The sequence below is a fragment of the Hippocampus guttulatus genome, chromosome 6 (assembly GCF_054856545.1).
Source record: "Hippocampus guttulatus isolate MCC_2025c chromosome 6, RoL_Hgut_1.0, whole genome shotgun sequence".
Lineage (NCBI taxonomy): Eukaryota > Metazoa > Chordata > Actinopteri > Syngnathiformes > Syngnathidae > Hippocampus > Hippocampus guttulatus.
The window spans coordinates 11,241,236-11,265,475 of record NC_141266.1 but is presented as its reverse complement, the minus strand read 5'-3'; the positions used below and the strand labels follow the sequence as shown (position 1 = coordinate 11,265,475).

General features: G+C 40.1%; 1 protein-coding gene across 1 annotated transcript in view; it reads right to left on the bottom strand.

The window, feature by feature from the left end:
- The window catches only part of dnah5 (dynein, axonemal, heavy chain 5), a 98,540-nt gene that overhangs the window by 15,571 nt on the left and 58,729 nt on the right, over window positions 1-24,240 (bottom strand). The window contains exons 61-78 of the mRNA XM_086113424.1: window positions 19,014-19,281; window positions 18,628-18,751; window positions 18,147-18,254; window positions 17,582-17,696; window positions 17,024-17,200; window positions 14,493-14,696; window positions 12,421-12,600; window positions 9,845-9,982; window positions 9,595-9,730; window positions 9,071-9,252; window positions 8,777-8,911; window positions 7,716-7,871; window positions 6,724-6,906; window positions 6,139-6,241; window positions 5,641-5,781; window positions 4,240-4,354; window positions 3,459-3,649; window positions 646-767 (exon numbers count right to left, since the gene is read on the bottom strand). Of these exons, the coding sequence (XP_085969550.1) occupies window positions 646-767; window positions 3,459-3,649; window positions 4,240-4,354; window positions 5,641-5,781; window positions 6,139-6,241; window positions 6,724-6,906; window positions 7,716-7,871; window positions 8,777-8,911; window positions 9,071-9,252; window positions 9,595-9,730; window positions 9,845-9,982; window positions 12,421-12,600; window positions 14,493-14,696; window positions 17,024-17,200; window positions 17,582-17,696; window positions 18,147-18,254; window positions 18,628-18,751; window positions 19,014-19,281 (2,778 nt within the window). The remainder of the gene's footprint in view (window positions 1-645; window positions 768-3,458; window positions 3,650-4,239; window positions 4,355-5,640; window positions 5,782-6,138; window positions 6,242-6,723; window positions 6,907-7,715; window positions 7,872-8,776; window positions 8,912-9,070; window positions 9,253-9,594; window positions 9,731-9,844; window positions 9,983-12,420; window positions 12,601-14,492; window positions 14,697-17,023; window positions 17,201-17,581; window positions 17,697-18,146; window positions 18,255-18,627; window positions 18,752-19,013; window positions 19,282-24,240) is intronic.

The window sequence follows — 24,240 nt, the reverse complement described above, 5'->3', positions numbered from 1 at the left end:
TTTTGACTTCACTCAAGCAGATGCGTATCTTAAGGTCTCAACACAAAGCAAAAACAATCACAATCTCCAGATTGTATCTCTTAAATTGGGCCCTCATATATCAAGGCTACACAATATACAGATATGTGTAAATAAAGTATTGTATAAATGCACACAAATGATGTAGTTTTGAAATAACAACCAAGGAAAGCCAAAGTATTGATTTATGTTTGAAGTTTGAGTGAGATGGGGCCTCAGATAGTTTGGCCTTTCTGTGTCTCTTTCTCTCTGGAGAGGATAGACAGCACAATCTTGGAGGCTAATTTCATTAAACAAAGAACTGCTAATCCACCGCTTCATGTTAATCATCAAGTCAGGAGTACATCCGCATGTGTGTGTTTGTGTGCGCGCGGGTGTCTGTGCAAGTGTTTGTGTGCTCACAGGCTTTTCAAAAACTAATTGAAGTTTCTACGAACTAAGCTCATTTTACAGGGCACTGACTTTCCCATACCATATGGGAGCTAGCTGGCTGTCAGTCACCGATAAATGTGTGTCTGTATTTGGGCAGAAAAGTATCCGATGGTGTTCATGCGTATGAAGCTGACATTAGATTTGACTTTGATGTAATTCGATTAACAAATGACATCATTGACGTATATGTTGTACCTTATCCAGTACATCAGAGAACTCCCAATGTTTGCTGAGTGCCACAAGATTGAGCCAGGTCATGTCAAGTATCCACTTTGCTGGTTTTGGAGGGCACGTCTTGAGGTCCAGCGATGCACCTCCTGAGTGTTACACCAAGTCACAAAAATGTATTCTGTCATGATTTTGTCATTGCAGACCTTCAAGCGCATGTCGTCAAATGAGCAACACCAACCTCTATCACATCAAACATCCCGCTGCCTGACAGTGAGTTTTTTGTAACGCCACTGTTTTGTCCAATGAGAAAAGTGGATCAAATGATACCTTATTGTAAAAATGAATTCTTACTGAGTCACTGTTCAACAAGTCTAAGATGGCAGATAATGGATCTGGATGCGCATAGCTTACTGAGTAAGCTTTGGCCTTTTAAATAGACAAAGCCTGTTTTTATTTTATTTTTTTGCTGCACTGAGGAGTTGCTGCCTTTGCTCCTAAAATGTTATGTCGACAGAGAGCCACTAAATGTATCATATAAATAAATATAATGTACCATAATGGTTATTTTAGGTTAACCTTGTCAAGGAGCAGTGGAGCTCTTTTTGCAGTTGTTGAAAGCTGGCACCACTGAGATCTATGCTTCAGCTGCAAGGTCACATCAGATGCCATTCAATGCAACCTTATGAGAGCACTAAATACAAATCCACATTGCAGTACTGGAAATTGTTGAATCTACATACAGTTACAAGAAAAAGTATTTCTAAATTTCGGAATAAATGGTGTTCCTGCATAAATTGATCACTTTAGAAAAATGACCTGTTGAAACAAATGCCACACCATTCCTGGAAAATGTTTTCATATTTTTTTTCTGGACATAATATGTAAACGTCACAGTTCAGGGTGGAAAAAGCATGGAAACATTTGCATTTTATAAATGTGTTTGTGTTGATTGCTGCGTGTCATGATGTATGTGCATTTAGTGTATTTGATCCAGATTGTTGGTAATCCAATTGAGACCATTCATGCTTTTTAAGACTACTTAATCACTAACAAACAACAAATAACCATAGAGTAAAACACGGTAATTGGGATGAGGTCAGGATTCTGACTGGGGCACACCAAAACCTTTAGAGCATAAGTGTCAAACTCCGGTCCTCAAGGGCCACTTTCCTGCATGTTTTTGATCCATCCCTGTTGCAACACACCTGATTCAAATGATCAGCTCATCAGCTAGCTCTGCAGGAGCCTGATAGTGATCCTGATCATTTCAATCAGGTGTGTTGCAGCAGGGAGAGATGGAAAACATCCAGGGTAACGCCCCTCGAGCACTGGAATTTGACACCTGTGCTTTATAGTCTTTTATTGAAGCCATCGGTTGTTGACTTAGTTCTGTCCTTTGTTTCATCACTATTGCCATCTTCTTTTAATCTTCAATTAGTTTTCTTCAGAAAACTCTTCTTAAACTTGGAATTAATTGTCCCGTCGATGGGAGGTGACATAGCAGTCCCGAACAATGATGCTCCCTCCACTAGTTGGAATGAGATTTTAATGGTTGTGTGCTGTGCATTTTGTGCCCCTACCCAACAACTCCAATTTGGTTTAATCTGTCCACAAACTAGATTGCCAGGAGCACTACAGAACATGCGGCTACCCTTTTACAAACATTAAACTTGAAGCAATTGAAACAACATGAATACTGTGCTGCCCAAGGTGCCCTTTCCCCCTGCTGGCACTCACATGTGCTGCCTGATTGATCCTTTTCTGCATGATTAGGGTTTTGGAGCCAAGTCACCAAAGTGATGGGGACCTGCTTAAGTGATGGGAGACCTGCTTTTTCTGATTGCAAATAGAAGGAATGTTGATGATTTTTCTACTGCTTTGTACTTTGACTTTGCTTAGCACCTTGCCTCAGTTTCGCCACCTCTTCTTGTGCAGGATCACCAATATCTTTGTCTACCCTTTTGCTTACAAGCCTTTATTAAATCTTCAGCTGGCCTACAGATCTGTGTGGCCTGGCTGGGTTGCATGACTGCTAGTTTTGTGCTGCTGCCTGCCTGCCTACTCTAAGTGACTCCGTAATCTGTTATAATATTAGTTGGTTTCGCAGAGGATAAAGAATATATGCCTGCGAGTCTTGTTATATTGTCTACCAACAAGTGTTGCTGCACCATTTTTATTAAAAAATAACAGTTCCTTAAAGTGTGATAACACTGCCACATGAAAGGATGTTATTTGTTAACCTGTCTATGGCGGTTCTCATTATGTGTTCGCATTAAGAGAGCAAACTTAAAGGCAATTTTATGTAGCTTTAAACAGACAATGTGTAATTCTCTTTAAAGGCAAAGTTTTATATATATTTGTTCACTATGCCAAACTGTTTTTTCCTGTGAAATGAGCCGAGTTGAGTTCAATGCCACTATATGGCGATTATGGCTCACAGGTCAAAGCAATAATATACCTTATCATACCTTCAAAAAGGGTAAATCACATGGCTCGGCCAAAGACAGTACACAAGTATAACTTGCGCAATGAAACAACATCCCTGTGGTTCATCGTTGTGGATTCGCTTTTGATGAGCTCTCCCTTGCTTATGACAGAACAAGTTGACAAACAGCGATGTTTTAATGCGGCTGGCTCGTAGATGAAGAGTCAAAATCGCACAGCTTTCCGGAGATTTTCAGTTCAAAGCAATCTTTTCTCGATAGATATTCATAGTATGGCCACTGAACATAACATACATGCTTTTGGTCTGTGTGAACAAACTTTCAGGAAGGAAAAAAACATTTTTGCGCATTTAAATGCAAATGATTTTCTGAGATGCAATATTCATCATTCACCTTTAATAAGCGTGTGAAACTCCTCATGTTTGACTCTGCTGCATTGCATGTCGATTTTCAGGGTCAAAAGCAGAGTGAAGAGAAACTTGTGCTTTTCATACAAGCCCCGTGCTGCATACTTGTACACCTTGAAGGTCATGAAATCGATGATATTGGCGACACGCTTGCTGGTGATGGGACTTTTGAAGGACCTGTAGCATAAAATAAAATATACAATCAGGATGATTATTATCAATCTGATTATGCTGTCCAATTACTAGACAAACCTCACGTCCATAATACAGTATTAACATAAAATCACTTGATCGTCCAGCTGCTGACATGGAATCCTGAGACCTTTGATGAGTCTGAATTACTCCTAAACTTTATTTGGCTAATGTTGGGTATTTGCGTCTATTGCTAGAACTGAACATCTTCTGTTATGGGGGGAACAAGCTTCATTACTTTTCTTAAAAATCTTCCTTACATCCTAACGAATGTGTGATCATTGTGCTGTTTTTGGAAAGCACACTTTCAATAGGCTAATACATGACTGTTGGTGCATCTTCGAAATAGTGCAGAAAAGCCAGTGGCAATATACTGTAGCAAACCAATCCCTTACTGAGTTTGCAAATCAAACCATGGTCTTGGCAAACAAAAAATGGACTGGGACCAGACCATCAAAACAGAAACTCTAAAACTGCTAAACTACAGAATGATGAACACTTCCAATTGGACAAGGGAACAGTAAAGAACAGATTAGTTAACATGAGGTTACAATCAAGATTTGGAGGGTTCTCACCAAGCCAGAGAAAGGTCAAAGAGTCCCAGGAATTGTCTCAGTGAAGTCTGATACATTACATTAACCATGCTCATTTCTGTAATAAGGAAATACAAGATGCTTCCCCTGGTGGCCACTGTAAATAGACAGACAAGTAATCATGACATGATGTTAAACAGTACATGGGCTTTCACTTCTTTTCTCAAACTCAAAGTGGGGGTCCAGGATCTTGCTCAAGTACACTTTGGCATGGTTACAATGACGGTGGATCAAACCCCCAACTTCTCGGTTGGGAGACGACCACTCGAACACTGAAACATGCCATCCCATGATAAATGATAAATAATGATGAGAAATGGTAGCTTCTGATGACTCCTTCATCAGTGTTTGCAACAAATTACTGCATCCCACAACAAAGGCCCAATTTTGGTGCCTCGTGCAAGTGAAACACAAAATGTGTTCCAACGGTGCGCATTGGAGTTTATTTCTTTTGGTATTTTCACAGATGCACGCAGTCAAATGGGCATTTATGGAGAAATGCACAGTCTACATAGCGGAAACAAAAGCTGACTCGCTGGAGTCCAGTACGTTTATCAGGAAATGCAAGAAAATCTCCACTTACAGATCATGTTAAGTTGGCCCGGGTGATCACAGATCAGAGATCGCCTTCAACACCAATCGTTTGTGTCCATGTGGGCCCCTACCCCCAAGCGCCTTAATAGATGCGTCACGGCAAAGGTGATGATTTTAAAAGTATACGGAAGACAAGAGTATTAATAATAACAGTGCGTTAATTTAGACCAGGCCACAATTTAGACCTGCTTCGATCAGGCGTAAGGTTCATCCTACTTTCAGTCACCAAATTGTCAGAGGCGTGGAAAAGAAAACACCCTCTTGGCCCGCCAGAACACCCAGTATGGCGCAGCGCGGTCTGCCAAAATCCCAAACCCACTAAATGAGGCTTGCATCAGCACGAAATCAAGATGAACCCGTTTTTATGCCAGACCGTGTATGTGCGGTCTAGAAAAATAGAGTTAATATATTTTTGTGGCTGGCCAAACCACTGGTCTGTTGGTTTGTGCTGTTGACCCACAAGATTTAAATTCCACATTCATGTACCCCCTCGTTTAAAATTATTTTGGATCTTGTGAACACAAAAAAAATTGCCGGTAGGTGTGAATGGATGGATAGTAGGCTTGGAGTGCCATCCCTGTTGTGGACTGGTAATCAGTCCAGGGTGTATTCCTTTTGGCTTCAGTCAGCTGAGATATTCTCTCGCCACCCATTTGACCCCTCACTGGTATAGAAAGTATCCCCCTGGCCTTAAGGGTATAGAGAATGAATGAACATAAATTGGCTGTAACATATTGAATGACAAGGGGGAACACTGCCCCAAAGGACTTAAACTCTGCTATGACCTACCAGGTCGATACTCCTCCCTGGCAGCGTTGATTTGAACCTCAGTGTCAGCTGCAATCTGTAGTTTCTGATTGACTTCTTCAGCTGTGCACTTGGTGTTGGCAAGAACAGCAATCAGACTTTCATCATCCACTAGTGAGCCCTACAAATAGAAATGTAGTATTTCTGAGAGTAAGTCAGGAAATGAAAGTGTAAACATGGAATTGCTCTTGGAGCACACCATGAATGGTACTGGAAAAGGCAAGTATAAATTTTCATTGAGCAGCCTAATCAGCCTTGCAAAAATGGGTAAAACAGCCGATGTTTAAATAGAAACAATTCACGCGGTATATTTGTTTTTGCTTTTCTCACAATTGTTCTGCTGCTAACACACAATCAAATGCCTGAATTGTGCAGCAATCGTATGAAATCGTGTTTTGGGTTCATTTTCTCATTTATGTTCTCCCGTGGCTTTTCAGTTGTTGCCCATTATACGTTGACATGGATTGGATCTCCTTTCCTGTGTGCTTGTCAGTCGGCAGAGGAGGCTGTCTTCAAGCTCCTTCATCTTCCGCTTGTTCGATGCAACATCCTCGAGGAGATCTGTCCTCTCCTTCTCCAGTTCCTGATGGCATAAAATACTGTTATCACATACTTAGTGGCTTTACAGGAGAAGCCAACGTAAACATTTTATTTCCAGTATGTTCTCTGCGGCCCCACTCTACCGTATTATGATGAATATTGCATTTGTGGAATATGACTTAGGCAGAAAAATACACCCCTTTTAACGCATCTCAGGGGGAGCATTTTCACACTTGCTGTCAACTGAAAATGACTTTACAGTTGCTTAGGGATCAAGTAAAGACCAATCAAAAGCTCAGATTGCCAATGTCACATGACCAAAACCAGAAAACAGGTAGGCACACACTCCAGAGATCCCACTATTTGTTGACAAGCAATGAAAAAATCAATTTTCTGTCACATAAATGACATGAGTGAAACGATGATTTTTAAAAGTGAGAAAATACATAATAAACCAAGTAGAACCACTCCACGATAATGGAAAAATCTGAGCTGTCTGTGCGAGTGGATTAAGAGAAATGTTACCTGTTTTTCTTTGAGAATGACTCGGCCTAGAAGCTGGTCCTCCAGTCCTCTCATTGTAACAGTGAAGTCAATGATGGAGGTGCGGGCACTGATTTCAGGGGTGTATGCTGGGTTAGGCAGCTTGGTGGTTACATAAAGCCTGAAGCCCTTCATAACATCCACTTCTTTGTCCCCAATTTTGACCTGGAAAATGAGACAGAATGTCTTAAACTGCCTTTATTGCTCAGCTCAGTCATCTGTCAACCCAAATGTTGTGAGTTCCAGTCTCAGCTCCCCCACAACTATGTTGAAGTATTCTTGAGCAAGACACTGGACCGCAAGGCGCTTCTGGTGCTCTGTCATTGTGTGTGAATGAGCTCTTCCTTTCCTAAGGTGACCATATACTCTATTGTGTGACTTGGTGAATGAGGAGAAAGTGTAAAAGCACTGTGAGTGCCTGTCTAAGAGAAACCCATTTACCATGTGACATTTGACACAGTCCAAAATAAGAAAGCCCACTGAGTCCATTTGAGTTCATCTCATTGCAGTATAATCTCCACATCCACAGTGAATCATGTAATCATTCTACTCCACCTCCGTGAATGAAAAAATGCAACATAATACCATGTTTTGTGTTTTTTGTTATTGTAAAGTGTCCTTGGGTGTCTTGAAAGGCGCTTATAAATAAAATCTATTATTATTATTATTATTATTATACAGTTGCAGCTATGACAGCTACCTCTGTGGAATTATTTGTCAATTCATCCAGAAAAGCGTTTGTGGGGTCAGATGTCGCTGATGCACAAGTGGGGACTCCCGGCGATCTCTTTTGTAGTTGATCCTAAATGTATTTGTTGGGGTGGATGCCACGGGTTCTATGCAAATTATTTTGCACCAAATTCACCTAAGCAGGCTTTTATGGGCATTAGCTTTGCATTCAGAAACAGGTTTGCTGGAACAGACAAGGGCCAACAAATGCCAGAAGCTAAATGTTTGATTTCTCATTACTGTACCTTGTAAGTGGATCCAGTCTTGATGAAGTTTTTTTCAAGAATGTTATCGAGGGCAGGGTCCAACTCCTCCCCTACGTCCTCAATCAAAAGGGGTCGCCCAAGAGACAAACTGTCTTCTAGGTGGGCTTTGAAATACTTATGATTCAGGGAGGTGATCTGAGAATGTAAGAATATATTTAGTCATAAATTCTCACCCTTCAATACAAAAAGCCCAACTCGGCCTGTGCAAGTCTTAAAGCATCTCTTTGGGATGTGTTACTTTTTCAAAACATTAGGAGAGGGATTGGCATTAATAGAATGACGGCTCACTGTGTCTTCAGTAAATTGAATCTCGTAATTTAATGACCACTGCATTCATTCAGCACAAAGACAGGGCCAAGTAGGAAGGAACAGCTCACTGTACTACTCCTGAAGCATTAAGCAGTAAAGCATTAAGCTGAAGGCTGAACAAATACATTTTCAAATGTAGGGAAGGCAGAAACAAAGGCCACTATGCCTACACCAAACATTTTTATAATGGCCCTAGTGTGGAGCAAGCACTGCACTCACTGCCACTTGGTTTTTAAAAGTTCTGTGTTACCATGGCCACACAGGCTCCACCCCCTCTCCCTGCAAAAAAAACCCCAAAAACCAAAGCAAAAAATAAAAACTATAGGCTCATCTCATGTTTCTTAATTGCAACACTTCTAGCTCCTCAAGGAGCTTCCACGGGAAGTATATGGCGTGGCGGCTCAACATTTGCTTTTCTCCAAATTATTACAATTTAAAAATAAATTCCTCAACTGCAACATTTTAAATGTTGCTCTATTCCTTCAAAATGTCACACCGAGGCTCACATTCCATAACATTAATTCCACTGCATTTTATTTTCAGCTTTTCATCATGCATAATTAATTTCTCCAGAAATTGCATTTTCTATTTCAGATTTTTATTTTGGATATGCATTTCAAAATACAAAATACAAAATACTGTACAAATGTGAAAATATCAATACATGAAGGAAATATCTTCCTAGAAAAAAAAATCGGTTGAATATGGTTTTTCAAATTTGAAAAACCAACCTGCAGCTCATTTCTGGCCTCTTTGTTCTTAATCCAGATTTTTCCTTGTGTTTGAGGGTCAACAAGGAGAGGGAAGCGTGCAGCTTTGGTGACAATGATGCCATTCTGAATAGACAGGTCATCATTAGGGAGTCCCTGCAAAAAAACAGGATGGCTGACATGCACATTTTTACTACTTTATAATCACATCAAGAATTAAAAGGCCAATTCCTTTGTATCGTGCAAGCTATGTTTTGTCTTAACCTGTGTTCCTCAGTTGCACCCAGGTTAACAGATCAGAGTTTGATGACTAACCTGTAGATTCCACTCACTGACAGTGGGCGCATCAATAAGCAGCTCGGTCAGATTGAGATTGCTGCCAAATGGGATTTGACGCTGCCTCAGTTCATTTTGCCAGTCACTGAGTAGGAGGTTACGGAACTCCTGGTTGAATGGACCGGAGTAAGACAAGAACGCCGTTGCAAGCAGTATGTCGCCTGGAACAAAAAGCCACAGACATTACAAGCATATATCCATTTTCTCGAATATTTATATTGTTCAGGATCATCGGGAAACCGGAGTCTATCTGTCTTAAAGCGACGGCAGGGGTGCACAGTACTCATGAATGTTTGTGTGTGAACAATAAACGGAGGCAATTAAGACTATGTAGGTGATGCAACAGTGACAAATTGGCATATATTGGTGGGATGGCCACTATATGAGACATTTTTTTGGGACTGTGTGCGGATATGCCGAAATTATGCTAATGTGCTATCGTAGCAGTCACAAGAAAGTTTAGATTGAAAAAAAAATGGTGATACACTCATTGTGAAACTAACCAACGAGACGTTTGGTCTGAGCAGCAAACTCTTTGCTCTGCTCTGTCCATCTCTCCTTCTCGCCGGCTAAGCCACTGATCAGACTGGAGGCAGTCTGCATCTTGTACCTGCAGCGCTCTGCATCCTCCAACAGTGTCTGAAAGGGAGTGAGGACAGACACATAGAGATCAGTGGACTTTTTAGAAGACACCCCCAACCCCCGCCCCACCTTCTCCCCACATGTTCTGAGGATTCAAATGAAGTCACTTACCTGTTTCTCCATCATGGCCTTCTCATACTCACACTGTACCACATCCAGCTCCGACTGCTTGGCATCCAGCTCGGCCTGAGCTTTCTGAAAATCACTGTGAGCGATGGCCAGACGATTCTCCTGCACTGCCAAGTTAGCCTTGAAACAGAGAGGAGGAAAATTAAAAAAAATGATTTGTTGCTGGTTTTCTTCCACACAATACAGAACAAAATAGGTATGAGGACCTTTTCAGGGGGCTGAAAAGGTAGATGGAGTGTGAAAGAAATAACAAGAACTAGTAATCTACTCCTGGGATGACAGGTAGTAACTTGAGAGGGCTTCAGCAGAGTGCAGACCTCAGCTGAGGTGGAAAAAATGTCTATCGGTCTAGTCTGTACACAAATTGACCCAGGAAAAGAACTGTTTTAAATTATATTTGTAATCCCATTGTAACTGCACAAAAGTTTCAGAAGAAAAAATATCTTTACGCTGTCTCAATGGGGATTATAAACACAGAAGCGGTGCGCCGGTGCACAGAACTGGAAATGCAATAGTGCGCAGTTCAGGTCTGTCACCACACTTTTGCGCCCAATGAATAAGTCAGACTGCCTCAATTCAAATACAAATGAGCCACCGTGATTGCTTCTGAGGACCAACTTCAAAATAACAGCCAAGTATGGCATTGATATCCATGCACATTATAATTTTGTATAATATTGTATCATTTCACAGCGCCTTGCATTGTAGCCTACAAAAAAACTGTTGGGTCAGCTGCCTTGACTTGGCTGGCTACCCGCTAACGGCGACATTCGCTATGAGACGGTGTCCGCCAGCGAGACGGTTATCTCTGTGTTGCTGGGTTGCAGCTTCAACAGTCCGTCAAAGTGTGTACTTAGGCAAAAGCTGTGCATGGTGTAAAAAATAAATGAATACATTCAAAAAATAACACTGGCATTGGACCGCTGCCCTAGAGAACTGTGTAATATAATTCATAAAGGCTGTCGGTAAAAGAGTGAGCACCAAACAAAAACTTCGGCTGCTTATTTGAGAAGTGAGATGGTGTCAAATCAAGTTTTTGGCCCATGTAGCAAACATTTCTCAAAATGATGTGAACCTGCAATTATCTTGACTATGTACTTGATGTGTACAGTGTGTTTAGTTAATGTACAAAATTCTGCTTTGATACAAGCAGCTGTGCAAACTCATATGAAGTCAGGTCGTGCGCTGGATGGTGTGTGACTGAGCCTGAAACATTAGAATAGCATCGAGTGATGACACACTAAGCTATCCAGAGTGTATTACATGCATGTACATACAAACATATTTCACAACTAAAATAAATAGTGTGCAAAAAGACAGTTAAACTTTTGCGGCTTATTTTCCATGGACGTTGCTGGTGCAGACAAGTTTAAATCAGGGTTGTGAGGAAAGGAGATTTACAAGCGGAAATGACAAAGGTTAGGGGAGAAGACAAGAAATAAAATGGGATGATGTGGTGATGAGAAAGGCACAGTAGGAGGGGAAAAGGTCTGAAGACAACACCGCAATGATGAGAACCAGTGGGGATATTTTCTGATTACAACTTCAGAGACAAAATCTTCAGTTTACACACAGATTTAGAGAACAATGTTGAGTGTTTGTAGCTGCGTGAGTCTGCTTATGTTGTAGTTGTATATGGGGAAGCCCGAGCGAGTGCTGAGAGGAGAGGAGAATTCCTGTACATCTCACTCCCTCTTTCTTTGGCAGCCAGCTCAGGGAGTGAGGCAGCATTGAGCTGGAAATCAGAAAATCAATTTGCTAGACTGTGTTACATACTGAAGAAAAAAAAAAAAGCGAGTTATCATGGGACCGTTCAGACAGAATATGTGTATGTGACTAAAGGAGAAGGGACATTGTCAAGAGACAAAATAATACAAAGGAAGTACTGTATAGGAGTGGTTGAATAAAACTACCGGTCATTCAGTCAATGCAACTCAATAGTAGACAAGAAAATGTAGCTCCCCCCAATTTGTTTTCATGCACCATATTTGCACAGTAGACTTAACACATGGACACTCATCTTGCTGGAAACAGAGTTGCCACCCTTTAGAAATTGAATGACCATACTTTCAAACATTCAGTCAAGAACATTACCAATGGGAGCAATACTGAACTCACAATTTGCACTCTATTTACTCTTTAAAATGTTTCAGCAGGTTGCCCGTAAAACATGTGTGACTGGAATTTTATTGAGAGTATCTCAAGCAAGATTTTTGCCGGAGGAGTTTTCAGGTCTGTGCAAAATGGATTATATTCAAATGGGATATGGAAACTTGCATCAAGAATGGCTTCATTCTTGCTTTCATTTTCGGGGACACATAATCTGCTACATAATCTGCAACCAAGCAGCCAAGATGTTGGGGATATGAATGAATCTTTTCATATCAGAGTGAGGCTGTGTTGTAGCCAGTGGGTCTGCTCTCCACTGGAGTTTGTTGTGCGCATTCACCACTAAGAAAGAGAGAAGGGAGGTGCTTGATGTATTTCATGCAATATTTGGAATAAACATCACATCAAGGCAAATTCTAATTCCGCAGTCATTTTGCACTATATATTACCTTTAAGGGCAAGACTTCCTTGTTGATGGAAAAAAACGAGGCCATGGCTTTGGTCCAGGATGCAAGGCCGGCCACATTGCCACACACTCTTTTAGCTGTTTCAATGTTGTAGTCGGGCATGTCAAAATAGGGCTGCAGGAGCTCCACCATCTCTTCATTAATAGTGTCTTTGGGGAATTGCTGCAAGGGAGAGAGGGTGGCAGGGTTAGAACAAGAAAGTCTGGGGAAAAGAAGAACAAATACGGCAGGTGGGGTTAGAAAGCAAGCCCAAGAGAAAGAGGAGACGTTACGTAAATGCTCAGAGCTTGCAGCTCCGATGCACTAATGAGGAGAACGAAGGTAAGTACTGTGGAGCTGATACACCATGGAAACAAGTCAACATTGACGGAGAGATAGCAGGAGGAAATGGGTTGATGAGAAATCATAACAAGCCTCGATGTGTCAAAGAATCCTCATTTTGTTCTTCTTAACTATGCATGAAAAAAAAAACAATCACGTGACCCTTATCCATCAAAATGTTGCATCTAACTTTTTCTTAGGACATATTTTTGTCCCTTTCAAGTTAAAATGTTGCGAGTAACTCTCGTTTACTCCCACACTCCCCCTCAAAACACATGATCTAAATAAAACAACTGTGTGGACAAATTAAATGCTGGGGCTGGGGTGGGGCACCATTTTTCATCAGTGTTATTGGGGCGCCACATAGGACCACACCTTCCTAACTAGATGACTGGACAAAGTATGTGCACATGTGCAAAATACATGCTTACAATAATTTCATTTTTCATAATTTCTCACTGCATTTTTAGAAGACTACTCTGATGCAACAACAAACGGTCTGAAGAAAACAACAAAATAACCATACATCCTGATTTTTTTCCCCCCAGCGCAAAGGGCTGTCTTTGCACAATAATTACATTCAGGAACAGCATAAAACGTCTCAAGCACAAACCCCCATTAATAATAATAATAATAATAATAGATTAGGTGCAAGAACTTATTTTGTGCTTCAACTCACTAAGAAATTGTAATATTATTGAGGTACAATGTTTGTCCTGCATATTCTAAATCTGCGAAAAATTGTGAGGTCTACTCACGTGGTATTGGTCAGTATAGGAACTGGTGTAAGTGCAACGAAGCCATACCTGCCATCTAGTGTTGATTGCAGATACTACAACTTAAAACTGCATTAGACTACTGCATACTCTCGATTCATGACCTACATGTTCACATATTCTCCGATTTTTTTTAAATTACCGGTAGTCATTTTTATATTGAATCTTTTTTTTTCACTTTTTTGTTGGGATTTTTTTTACCACCCACCTTTAATAGAAAAAGGATATTGAATATTCATCTGCATTTTCAATTGCCCATTATGGATCTAGAGAATCTAAATTGCCCATAGGACTGAATGCGAGTGTGAATAGTTTTTTGTCTGTACTGTGTCCTAAAAATGTCTTTATATCACCCATGCCGCTGAACAGGATAAGCGGTACAAAAATAATAAAATTGTTTTTCAGTTCGAACAACAGCAAGGTCGAACTGTCCTAGAGCTGAATGGGTACCACTCTATTCATCTTTGTTGACAGTTTTGTCATATCACTTGCCAACTTGGTACAAAATCCTTCAAGTATCTTGAGAGAACATATTGAATGCCTGCAAGGATATCCTTGTAGGATATTGTAATGCCATTTTCCACTGGTTTGAGCTAATAGGATTGTGGCCCCTTAAGGTGACACGGTAGAGGCTTCACCTATTGGGAGAATTGCAAATTTGTAATCAGTGGAAGTACCTGCAAAATAATTTACCAAATCAATGCTTTTTGGGTATTGTGGACAATTTGTTTTAAACGTTTAAGAATGATCTTTCTAAAACGCAGTCATGGAGTGACATGACTTTCACGCATCTACGACGTCATACACGGGTATAGTGTAGTTCAAACTGATGAGCTCATGAAAGCTGTTCTTTTCCTATGTTGGACAAAGATGGACATCAGGAGCATGTGCCCACAATCTAAATCAATGTGGTACAACCAAGAGCAAACTATTGCTGCGGATATTTGCGACTTTTACCTGGAGGCTACCCAGAAAATTTCCGGCTGTTATGAGTTTGAGAGATTCCTGCCACGATGGAGTGTTGCAGTTCTTCTCTGGGTCGATCTTGACGGGGTTGACCCGCCTCTGGAAGAGTAGCAGCACGCAGTCCATAATCCTCATGATGAGGTGCGGGGGACGTCCAAGTGTGCGTACCGTGGCAATGTCAGATGGCTTGATTGTCTATGTGGAAAGAAGAGTTGTATCGAAAAGTGGATAAAAACTGATATGGGCTAATGTCAACCTAAAGTGTTTCATAAGCAACTCAACATTAGAATTTCACAACAGAAAAATAACTACTATGATGATATAAAATCATAACATTAAAAACTAGACTTTTAGAAATCCGTGCCTCAAAACGGCATAAGCATCTTGGTGGGCAGGCACCGAGAGACATACCACACAGCCAGCTTCCGTAATCGACTGGATTGATCGTGAAATGTGTGTCTGTAGGTAGTTTGTTGTGTTCTCTGACTGTACACTTGGTGGGAGTGTTGTTAGAAAAATACCTTTGAGATGAAAAAGGTTGTGCCTGTTCAGGAAATACAGTGTTTGGCGACACTCAGGCCATGTTATTTTGCCTCCTGACACCACACGGTTAATGACGATTAAAGAGACGGACGGACACACATCCTCCATCCCAAAAATGGGTGTCCGTCTGGGACCATTTCGTCCCAGGGACGGGATGCCCAACTCTGCTAATATCAAAATAAAGAAAGGATGCTGTTCCAGACATTTTCAAGGCTACTTCTTCAGTATTACAAATATTCAAATACTTGATTTGAGAAATAATTTTTGAGCAATAGGATCTTGAATCACACACCACTATTCGACGCATTACCATCTTTTATTTGTCTTCTTTCTGTGTTTGTATTATTTGACATAACTGTTTTATTCTGTCTTTCATATGAAAAGTTGTTCAGAGGTTTTTATCTTGGTTGTTTCATGATTTGTGCAGAACTTTGACTGAAAGTGCTTGATAACCACATTTATCATTATTATCATTGTTTGCTATTATTCTTATTCCCCACAGCAAGATAAAAAATATAATCAGCGACCTGACGCTGTTGATTTGAATGCAACAATCCAGCCAGGAGTCATGCTTTAATTACAACACAGCACTCTGCCAAAAGCACAGTACTAACTATAGACATACCCGCTGTCACAAAACCCTCCAAGGTGGTCGGGATGGAGGCAAAACTTGCACTGCCACTAAATGGCACTTCCTGTCGACAATATTTTCTGAACTGTTGTTTGAAGCTCAGCCAAGTACTTATAATCAGATTTTTTTTTCTGCATTGCTCTTTGGTTTATCAGACTGCCCGTGTCTTTTCTATCTATATGATTGCTCTGACTGCATATCCGTGACACGACAATATACTGATGGAAGTTCAATAAAACAGCTCAAATATAGATTTTACATATAATTTACACATTCCAAAAACATGCATAACAGGTTAATGAAACACTCTAAATCAGTGGTCCTCAACTAGAAATGCTGTCGGTCCACCTTTTTTTTGATAAGACCAAGGTCCGGTCCCATGCACGGCGGTCGTGGGGAGCAGGGCTATATGCCCATTTAGTATGGTCAAGCCAAGCTTATACAAATCAACACTCCTCACAACCAACCAATAACGGGGTGCGTGAAAATAACAATTATTCACTTTGCCAGTACACAGCAAATAATGAGAGGTATTGTGTTGAGGCACAGGAACTCTTTTATTTTGTTAAGTTGTGCCTGTTTATTAATAGAAATAGCCCTTTTAGGGAAATAAGACATTTTTACTTTGACTTTGTTCAACAGCAGTTGTCTTTTTTCCCCTTAATTTAACAAAAACAAAACAAAATACTCATTTTACCAAAATAAATTCTAAACATGAAAACAAAAATATCCTTTTCATTTGTACAATTCCCCTTTTCACATCCCCTCTGAAATCACTGAAAAATATATCAGAAGAGGAGTTAAGAACCATTTTAAATACTGACACAAGGGAGCACAGGAATGTGCAGTGCTGTTCTTCCACTAAAGGTGAATGCAATGTCTGAGGCATGCAAATATTATTTGAGGACGCCAATGTGATGTTCATTTACCATGTTGCGGTGTTCTGCTGTTAAACAGCTGCAAAGATCCCCGGGTAGACGGGAGCAAAACTGCACACAATCGAAACCTCCCGCGATTCGTCTTGTCTAATTGTCTGTGTGCGGCTCTCCTGGGCTGAAGCTGTGAGCACACTGTGGCGTCGCACGTGCGTCTGTTTCCTGACACAATCATCCATTTTGAATGCGTGTGTATTGGGATAGACGCGTGCTGACGTATGGGCACACCTTAAGTTCAGAGGAGCCAATCAGCGCATCGTTATCGCCGAAGATGCCCTGCTCAGCCAGGGTCTCCAGTTAGTCAAACATTATAAACACACAGTCGAGCATACCGAGTGAGATTTCAGTTTGGTGGTGTGTGGCGACCCTAAGGAGGATGGGTTAGAGAATATTTTGTTTGTGCAACACTGTACCTGTAGTGCTGCCTCTGCTTCCTCCAATGCAGGCTTCGCAGCTTTAAGTTTCTGCTCGGCAATGGCCTTGTCAGCCGAGATACGTTCTAAAATGGCCTCGGCCTTATCCTTGACTTTCTGAACCTCCACCTTTACTCGCTCAGCTGCCTGGGCTTTGACTGTAACCTCTTTCAGCACCTTTGAAAGACAAGTAGTATATTTTGTATCATGCAAAAACAAAATGCATTCAAGCTGCTGTCAAGGGTTGTGAAACATGAATGTACCGCAGTACAAACATCAACATTATTTTGAAATTCGTCACCAAGGGAGTATAAATGTCACTTAGAAATCCTTACATTTGTGTCATAGAAAATGAAACAAACTGTAATTTTAATAAAAATGACATATTTGGGCTGGTTACTTCTTTGTTTTTAGTCATTGTATTTGCATTCATAAGGTTTACCTCAAACACATTCAATTCAGCGACTCACGTTAATGTCTAAGGGTAAATCTGCAATATCCGAAAATAAATAATCTATTAAATATATTTTGTTAAAAGTTGCAGTTTCTAAAACTCACCATATCAGCCTTTTCATTGGCCACCTGTAGCTCTTTCTCTTTTACCTCCAGCTCTTTGCTGAGTGCTGCTACCGACTCAGATGCTTCCTTCAGCTTCTGGAGGCCTGTATTCATTCTAAATAGAAGTACAATATTGTCCAAAAAAAAAAAAAACATTAACTGCAATTCATTTACACGTCTTTCACCGTGCGACGATACAGTTTGGATCAAACTTAATAGCAGAGACTTTATTTACACAGTCAAACAGCATGTTGAGGACCTACTTCTTTTCTACAAATATACACTGTATGAAGGACAAAATGAAAAAGCACGAAGACATTTGCAAAGTTTCTGTGTGCAGTTGCAGTCTATCAGTGATCATTTCCTTTTGATCCTGGATATCAGACTAGGGCAAGATCAATTATTTTGTTTGCATTAAAAAAAATCTATATCTACTGATTAATCAGGAATAATCATTAGCCTTTTTTCAGGACATGACTATACCTGCGTCTTTTTCTGTGTTGAGGCTTAAAGGGAAAGCTATTTCAATATTAAAAGTACGTGTTTGATGCTGTTGTTGGTTTACCTGTTAGCCAGTGTCTTAACTTCAGATCTCTTCTCCTCATACATGTTCTTATAGCCCTGGATGAAGGATAGGTAGGACTTGGGTGTGACATGGGTGGAGCGTCGGTACCTGCAGTCACATTAGAACGCTATACATCAATTGATGTGTAATTCATCATTTTATTCATTTGTTTACAAGAACGAACAATGGATGGCAGCACATTTGAAGTGTGAACATATTTGCGCTTTCAAGTCAAATGGAATAATAGGGTTGAGCCATATGATGCTGTTCTGCCAAATTATTTTGTATTTGCATATAAAAAGGCTAAACTGAAATCAGCTTGATTTCCTTAAATTCTATGTGTATTTGCTGTCCGTAAAAACTGCAGTATTCCTCAACGGCTTAATATGCTATTAGGATTTATTATTGCTCATCCCATTCATCCATTGAGGCTTTAAAGAAACAAATTGTCCAAAAATAGATGATCCCTATATGAATCTACCTCTGGAAGTAATCCACACATTTTTCTGCCACCCCATCCTGGAAAGAGCCCATGCATTGAACAACTTCACTCTTGACCTGAGGTGAGCAGTCAATGTCAAACACAGACAAAAAGTGCTCTGAAACTGTAAAAAAGACCCCCAAAAAACACAAAATTAGAGCAAGAAATCAAGTACACTGAAAGAAATCACACAGAGAATATTGCTATTTTATTCTACAACGGGCAGTTTTCTATGCCTGAGCAAAAGCAAACCAACAAAGGTTATGTAAGGTTAGGTTTTCTGGGTTAAATACTTATTTGGAAGCTACAGGAAAAAAATAGAAACCAATCAAAAGAGATTCCCATGAAAGTTAGAAACAATCAACATGACAAGCAATTGTATGTACCTGCAACAAGAGCATCTTTAGGCCAGCGTCTGAACCAGTCCATTGTACAACCCGATATCAATGCTGGGAATTTTAGAGCCCTGTTGCGGAACTTTTCCCCAACGGGTGAAAAGCAGAGAACAACATGAAGGTTGTGTCGAACTCGTGACCTGAAGTACTCATACAAGTTTACATCAGTGGGTGGCCGTTTTGGAAACTCCCGCTTCATAATCGGGACGAGATCACTGAGGATCTCATCGATTTCATCCCGGGCAAACAGGTTCGACACCTGAGAACAGAAATGTAGACGATTACACCACTGGTTGGTTTTGTGATACGCATTCTCCATTATCTGTCTATGGTTGTATGTGTGCGTTATAATGATACCCGAGATGAGGATTAAAACGCAACATTTGCTTTTGCATGCTACTCTTATCCATTAATTAATTGAAGTGAACAATGACAGATCTTAAGCAAACAACGCCCTCACCCTCAAAACAAGTCAATAAATTTGATTATATGTAGCGTATTTTCCGCACCTAAAAGCATTCAATTTTCCCAAAAGCTGACTTATAATATAGTGTGCCTTATAATTTGATGCACCTCATATATGGATCAATATTCTGATTTATTGGATGTAGTATTTTACATGTTCTGTAAAGCACTTTGTTACACCTGCAGCGTTTGTGAACGCTCTCTACAAATAAAGCTGCATTGTATTGTATTCCTTTAGTGTGGCTCCATCTAGTGGATGCATAATGCAACCACAACCACTGTTGCAGCTTCTATCCTCTGCGCCTTATAATGCGGTGCACTCTATATATGAAAACAGTTTTAAAATAGGCCATTCATCGAAGGTGCGCCTTATAGTGCGGAAAATACCGTAGGCTATATTACAAAACGGTGTGGCATTTTGTGAGAAGTATAGTATTATAAGTGACTTGCACCAAGCAGCATGGGATGCCCTTTACACGTGAATGTTTGGATAAGAAGAAGCTGATGTGTTCAGGTCTTAAAATTCTGGTTGGACTGTGTAAATAAAATGACAATAAAAATAATTGTTTTATATTATCTACCAGCTCAAGTTCAGAATAATTGGTGTTTCTTTGTGTGTGTAAAAAAATATATGTACAGTATATTGAAGTTAGCCCGCATTATTTGAGTAGAGTACTCCAAAATAACAGTCGAAAAAATTAAAAAAAGACACGCCGATGCAACACAGCACGAGAAAGTAGTGTACAGTAAAACACGTTAAACAAAAGCCAAAGTTGTTTTTTAATGCAAGTCGCTGAAAACACGTTGATTGAAACACACTGCCTCCTGTCTCCTAATATGTCAATTTTGTCCACAGTCGAACACAGGTGTGTTGCTCTTGCTTTTTGCATCTTTTCACTGCGGTATAGGCTCACTAATGAGACAGGCTGTGTTTGTGTGCGTGCTACACATACAGTACGACCTGCTGGCCAACAAAGACAACAAGCCTACATTCAGCACCATTTCTCCCTTTAGCCTCTCAACACCATCCATGTCACCGCTCTCACAAAAATCCTATAAAATTCTCTTTATCTCCATCATGCCTGCATACAAAGCCACTGCAAACACACACACACACACGCACGCACGCGCACACACACGCACACACACACACACACGCACATAATGTCCCCTGGTTCCTATCTCTTTTCAACCTCTCTGGTAAAGCAGCTGATGCCATTTTGATATGTAAACAAGAAGTAGGAAAAGAAGCAAAGAGGATTACAGGAAACAAAATGGTGAATAACAGGAACCTAACTTGTCAGAATTATCTATGAATTTTGTTCTTTTTGCTGTAGATTGAAAACTTTTAGGTTCAGCTCAGCTTTTATTTCCAGGTATTCACATCTGAATCTGGAAGATCTTTGAAGACAGCATTATTTGCAAACCAACAACAACACATTCATAGGTGAGCAAACATATTGGAAATGATCGACCTAAAATTAAATTTGAATCGGACTTATTAGTTTTCAATTCCTGTTTTATTTTATTTTTTCCGAGGATCTCGCTGTAGCCTCTTTCATTTGTTGTCGGTCAGTCTCCTCTTTATAGGTAAAATTTATGATATATAGTCTGGAGATTTATTTGATTTGGCCACTTGAATTTTATTTTTATTTTTTTTGTAACTTTTTTTGTCTGAAGTGAGCTGTGTGTTATGTGTCTGTACCTTGCTGCCTCTTCCAGTCAGTTGGGTAATAGCTTTCTTTAAATTGGCATATAAATGTTTCTGTTTCAATTTTACAGTTGCTGTCAATGAAGATTAGTTGGATCAGAGCAGAAGCCATGAAAGCCTAAGCCAAAACGTTACCTTCTCAGTGTTTCATGCTTGTATATTTTGGAAGAGCAAGTCTGTGTTTTTCCAAAATGTAGCCTTTTCCATCAAGGTTGTTATTTGTTTCATCAATCCATAACACACTCTCCCTGCATTTCTGAAGTTTTTTAATTTACCTTTTGTCAAAATGCAGTCTGACCTTCCTATTATTAGTGTTAAGGAATGGTTTGCACTGTGGAGCCTTGAGATTCACAATACAATGCTATTTTTACCTCTGTAACGAGAGTGTCGTGGACAAAATGTGATGATCATGAGATAACAGATTAGGCAAAAATGATAGGCCGTGATTGCTGTGGATGGCCCACAACTTTCAGTTGTTCAAAAATTGCAAAGGAAGTGGCAGTTATAATGCAGGCAGAAGGAATGCAATAAAACATGACAGAATATGACAGTAACACAACTTGATTTGGTACACAACATGGATGACTTTTTTTTTTTTTTTTTTTTTTTTTTTTGCTGACAGAAAACGAATTATATCAAACATTTTTTGAGCAGCCCTATAAGAGATCAGAACTCCAATCCGAAAGGCTTCACGCTGGCTCTGAACTAGCTGTAGAACATATTTTAAAATTCTGCTACTGGTCTGTAAATGGTATTGGTCTTGACTAAATGAAAGAAATGCTTACCGGCACATGGACCCAGTAGGGCTCTGAGGTCTGCAGACTTGGGTCAATTAGTGGAGCCCAGAGTTCAAAGCAAACATGGTGATGCAGCATTTAGCTATGATGCTGCAAATAAATGGAATACGCTGACAGCAGAAGTGATGTCAGCGCCAAGTGTATATGTTTTTACATCCAGGTTAAAAATGCTCTTTTACTACACTTACTGAATGGTGAAGGAATTTTAAAAAGTACTTTCAAACCATGCGCTCACAAATCATGTTCTTGCAATGTACATTTTGCTGGTAATTTCAGTAAAGCCTAGAACCACTGAGCAGCGTGTAGCGGATAATGATTTTTCTTCAGGGTTCCTTCAAGGCGGCAAAGATGTCTGCCAGATGTTTGCCAACAGTTTTTCTTTTTGCAAGAAAATTTGGAACTGTCTAAAATTCTAGGTCTAATAGTTTCACAATCCTGGTAGTACGAGTGTTAAGGAAAAGGCTTCTTAAAATCTCTTCCTCAAGACTACCACCATCACATCACAATTTTACAAAATATCAGACAAAGACACAAAATAAAAACATGTGGCATTGCAGAGTGACAGAGAGAGAAAGAAGATAGTGGTGAAGTTGGGTGATGAGAATGGACAAGGGTGGAAAAGAAAGGTGGGTAATGACAGACAATTTTAAGAGAACAAAGGGAGCGGAGAACCAGATGATAAGAGGTAAATGGAAAGCAAATTAGCCGTAACAGAGAGGCCGGGAATATTGGACATTTAGAAGAAGACAAGAAGAAGAGAAACATATGTAAGCAATGCTTGAAAGAACAAACCAATAACACTAACATATAAGAGAGGAGAGAATTGCTCTGGGAAAGATTTATCTGCTTTAAAAATCATGAAAACTATATTACACATTTCACAGAGTAATGCTGGGCACTGAATCAGACAAATGTCTTAATAGAGGCACTTTACCTTGACACAAACCTGCTGCGTTTACAGAGGGGAAAAAAAAGACTTTTCGTCCTTTCTTGAAAGCAATATGTTCTTGGTGGGAAATGCAAAACACCATTGTACAGTGTGTTCAAGCTGGACAATATGACACTAACATTAGTACCATTGTACACTGTGCAAAAATTGTGCACCAGCCCAATGGCGTGAACCAAGGCAATACAAATGAACACTCAGGAGAGCTTAGGCCTCCTGCAAAAGCAGGGAAATGTGGTCGGCGGAGGTAAGGCGAGAGGCAGAGCTTCCTCGGGATGTGGAGAATTGTAGATAATAATAGTAATACTAATACTAATAAGCAGAGACGAATAAAGGTTTTCTTAGATACAAAGGGACAATGGGATACTGGCACATTGGAATTACAATGTTTTCTGGTTTTCCTCCCGCATTCCAAAAACTTGCACCGTGGGTGGACTGAACACTGTAAATTGTCCGTAAGTATGACTGTGAATGTGAATGGTTGTTCGTCTGTGTGTGCCATGGGATTGGCTAATGACCAGTTCAGAGTGTACTACTGCCTACTGCCAGAAAACAGTTGGAAGAGGCTCCAGCACGCCTGTGACCCTTGTGAGGATTGGAAAATGGATGGATAGATGAAAAGTATTCATTTAGTTCATGTTGTTGCCATTCTTTTCTTCTTGGACACATACACCCAGCTAGCTCACCTCAAAATATTCCTGAACGCTGTACAATAGTCTTATATTCAACACAGCATGGGGATTTACATGTTTCGTATTTTTTTTTTGTTCATTTCACTGAGGGCTTTTTTTAAATGAATTTTTTTTATTATGGACTATTAGCAGGATGATTTAGTCTGCTCCATTCCATGTCCATTAAACAACCTAAAGTGTGTGAAAGGAATTTGCCAAATGTTAAAAAATTTGTGTAGAAGACAAACATTACCTACTGGTGATTACACTGCCACAGCGCACACTCCACACTTCACGTGACTGTTAGCAAATCAAGCCGATATACTCTGAGGATCAATCAGTTTCATCCATGTTCATTACATTTTACTATCTGATATTATCTAAAATGAATAAGCAATTTATACAATTGTTGCGTTGGAAATGATAGAAAAATCACTGAAATATTTAATAACTGTCATGTTCCGTATTTGGCAGCAGGTGGCAGGCATTTCATTTCTGCCGCCTGCACACCTGCTGCCTATTTGTCGGTGATTGCACCTGCTATATCTAAGCGCTCCGGCGGTCGACTCATTGCAGGAGTATTGCATGCCGTGCCACTGCTGTTGCCCATATCATTCGCTGTTGGTTA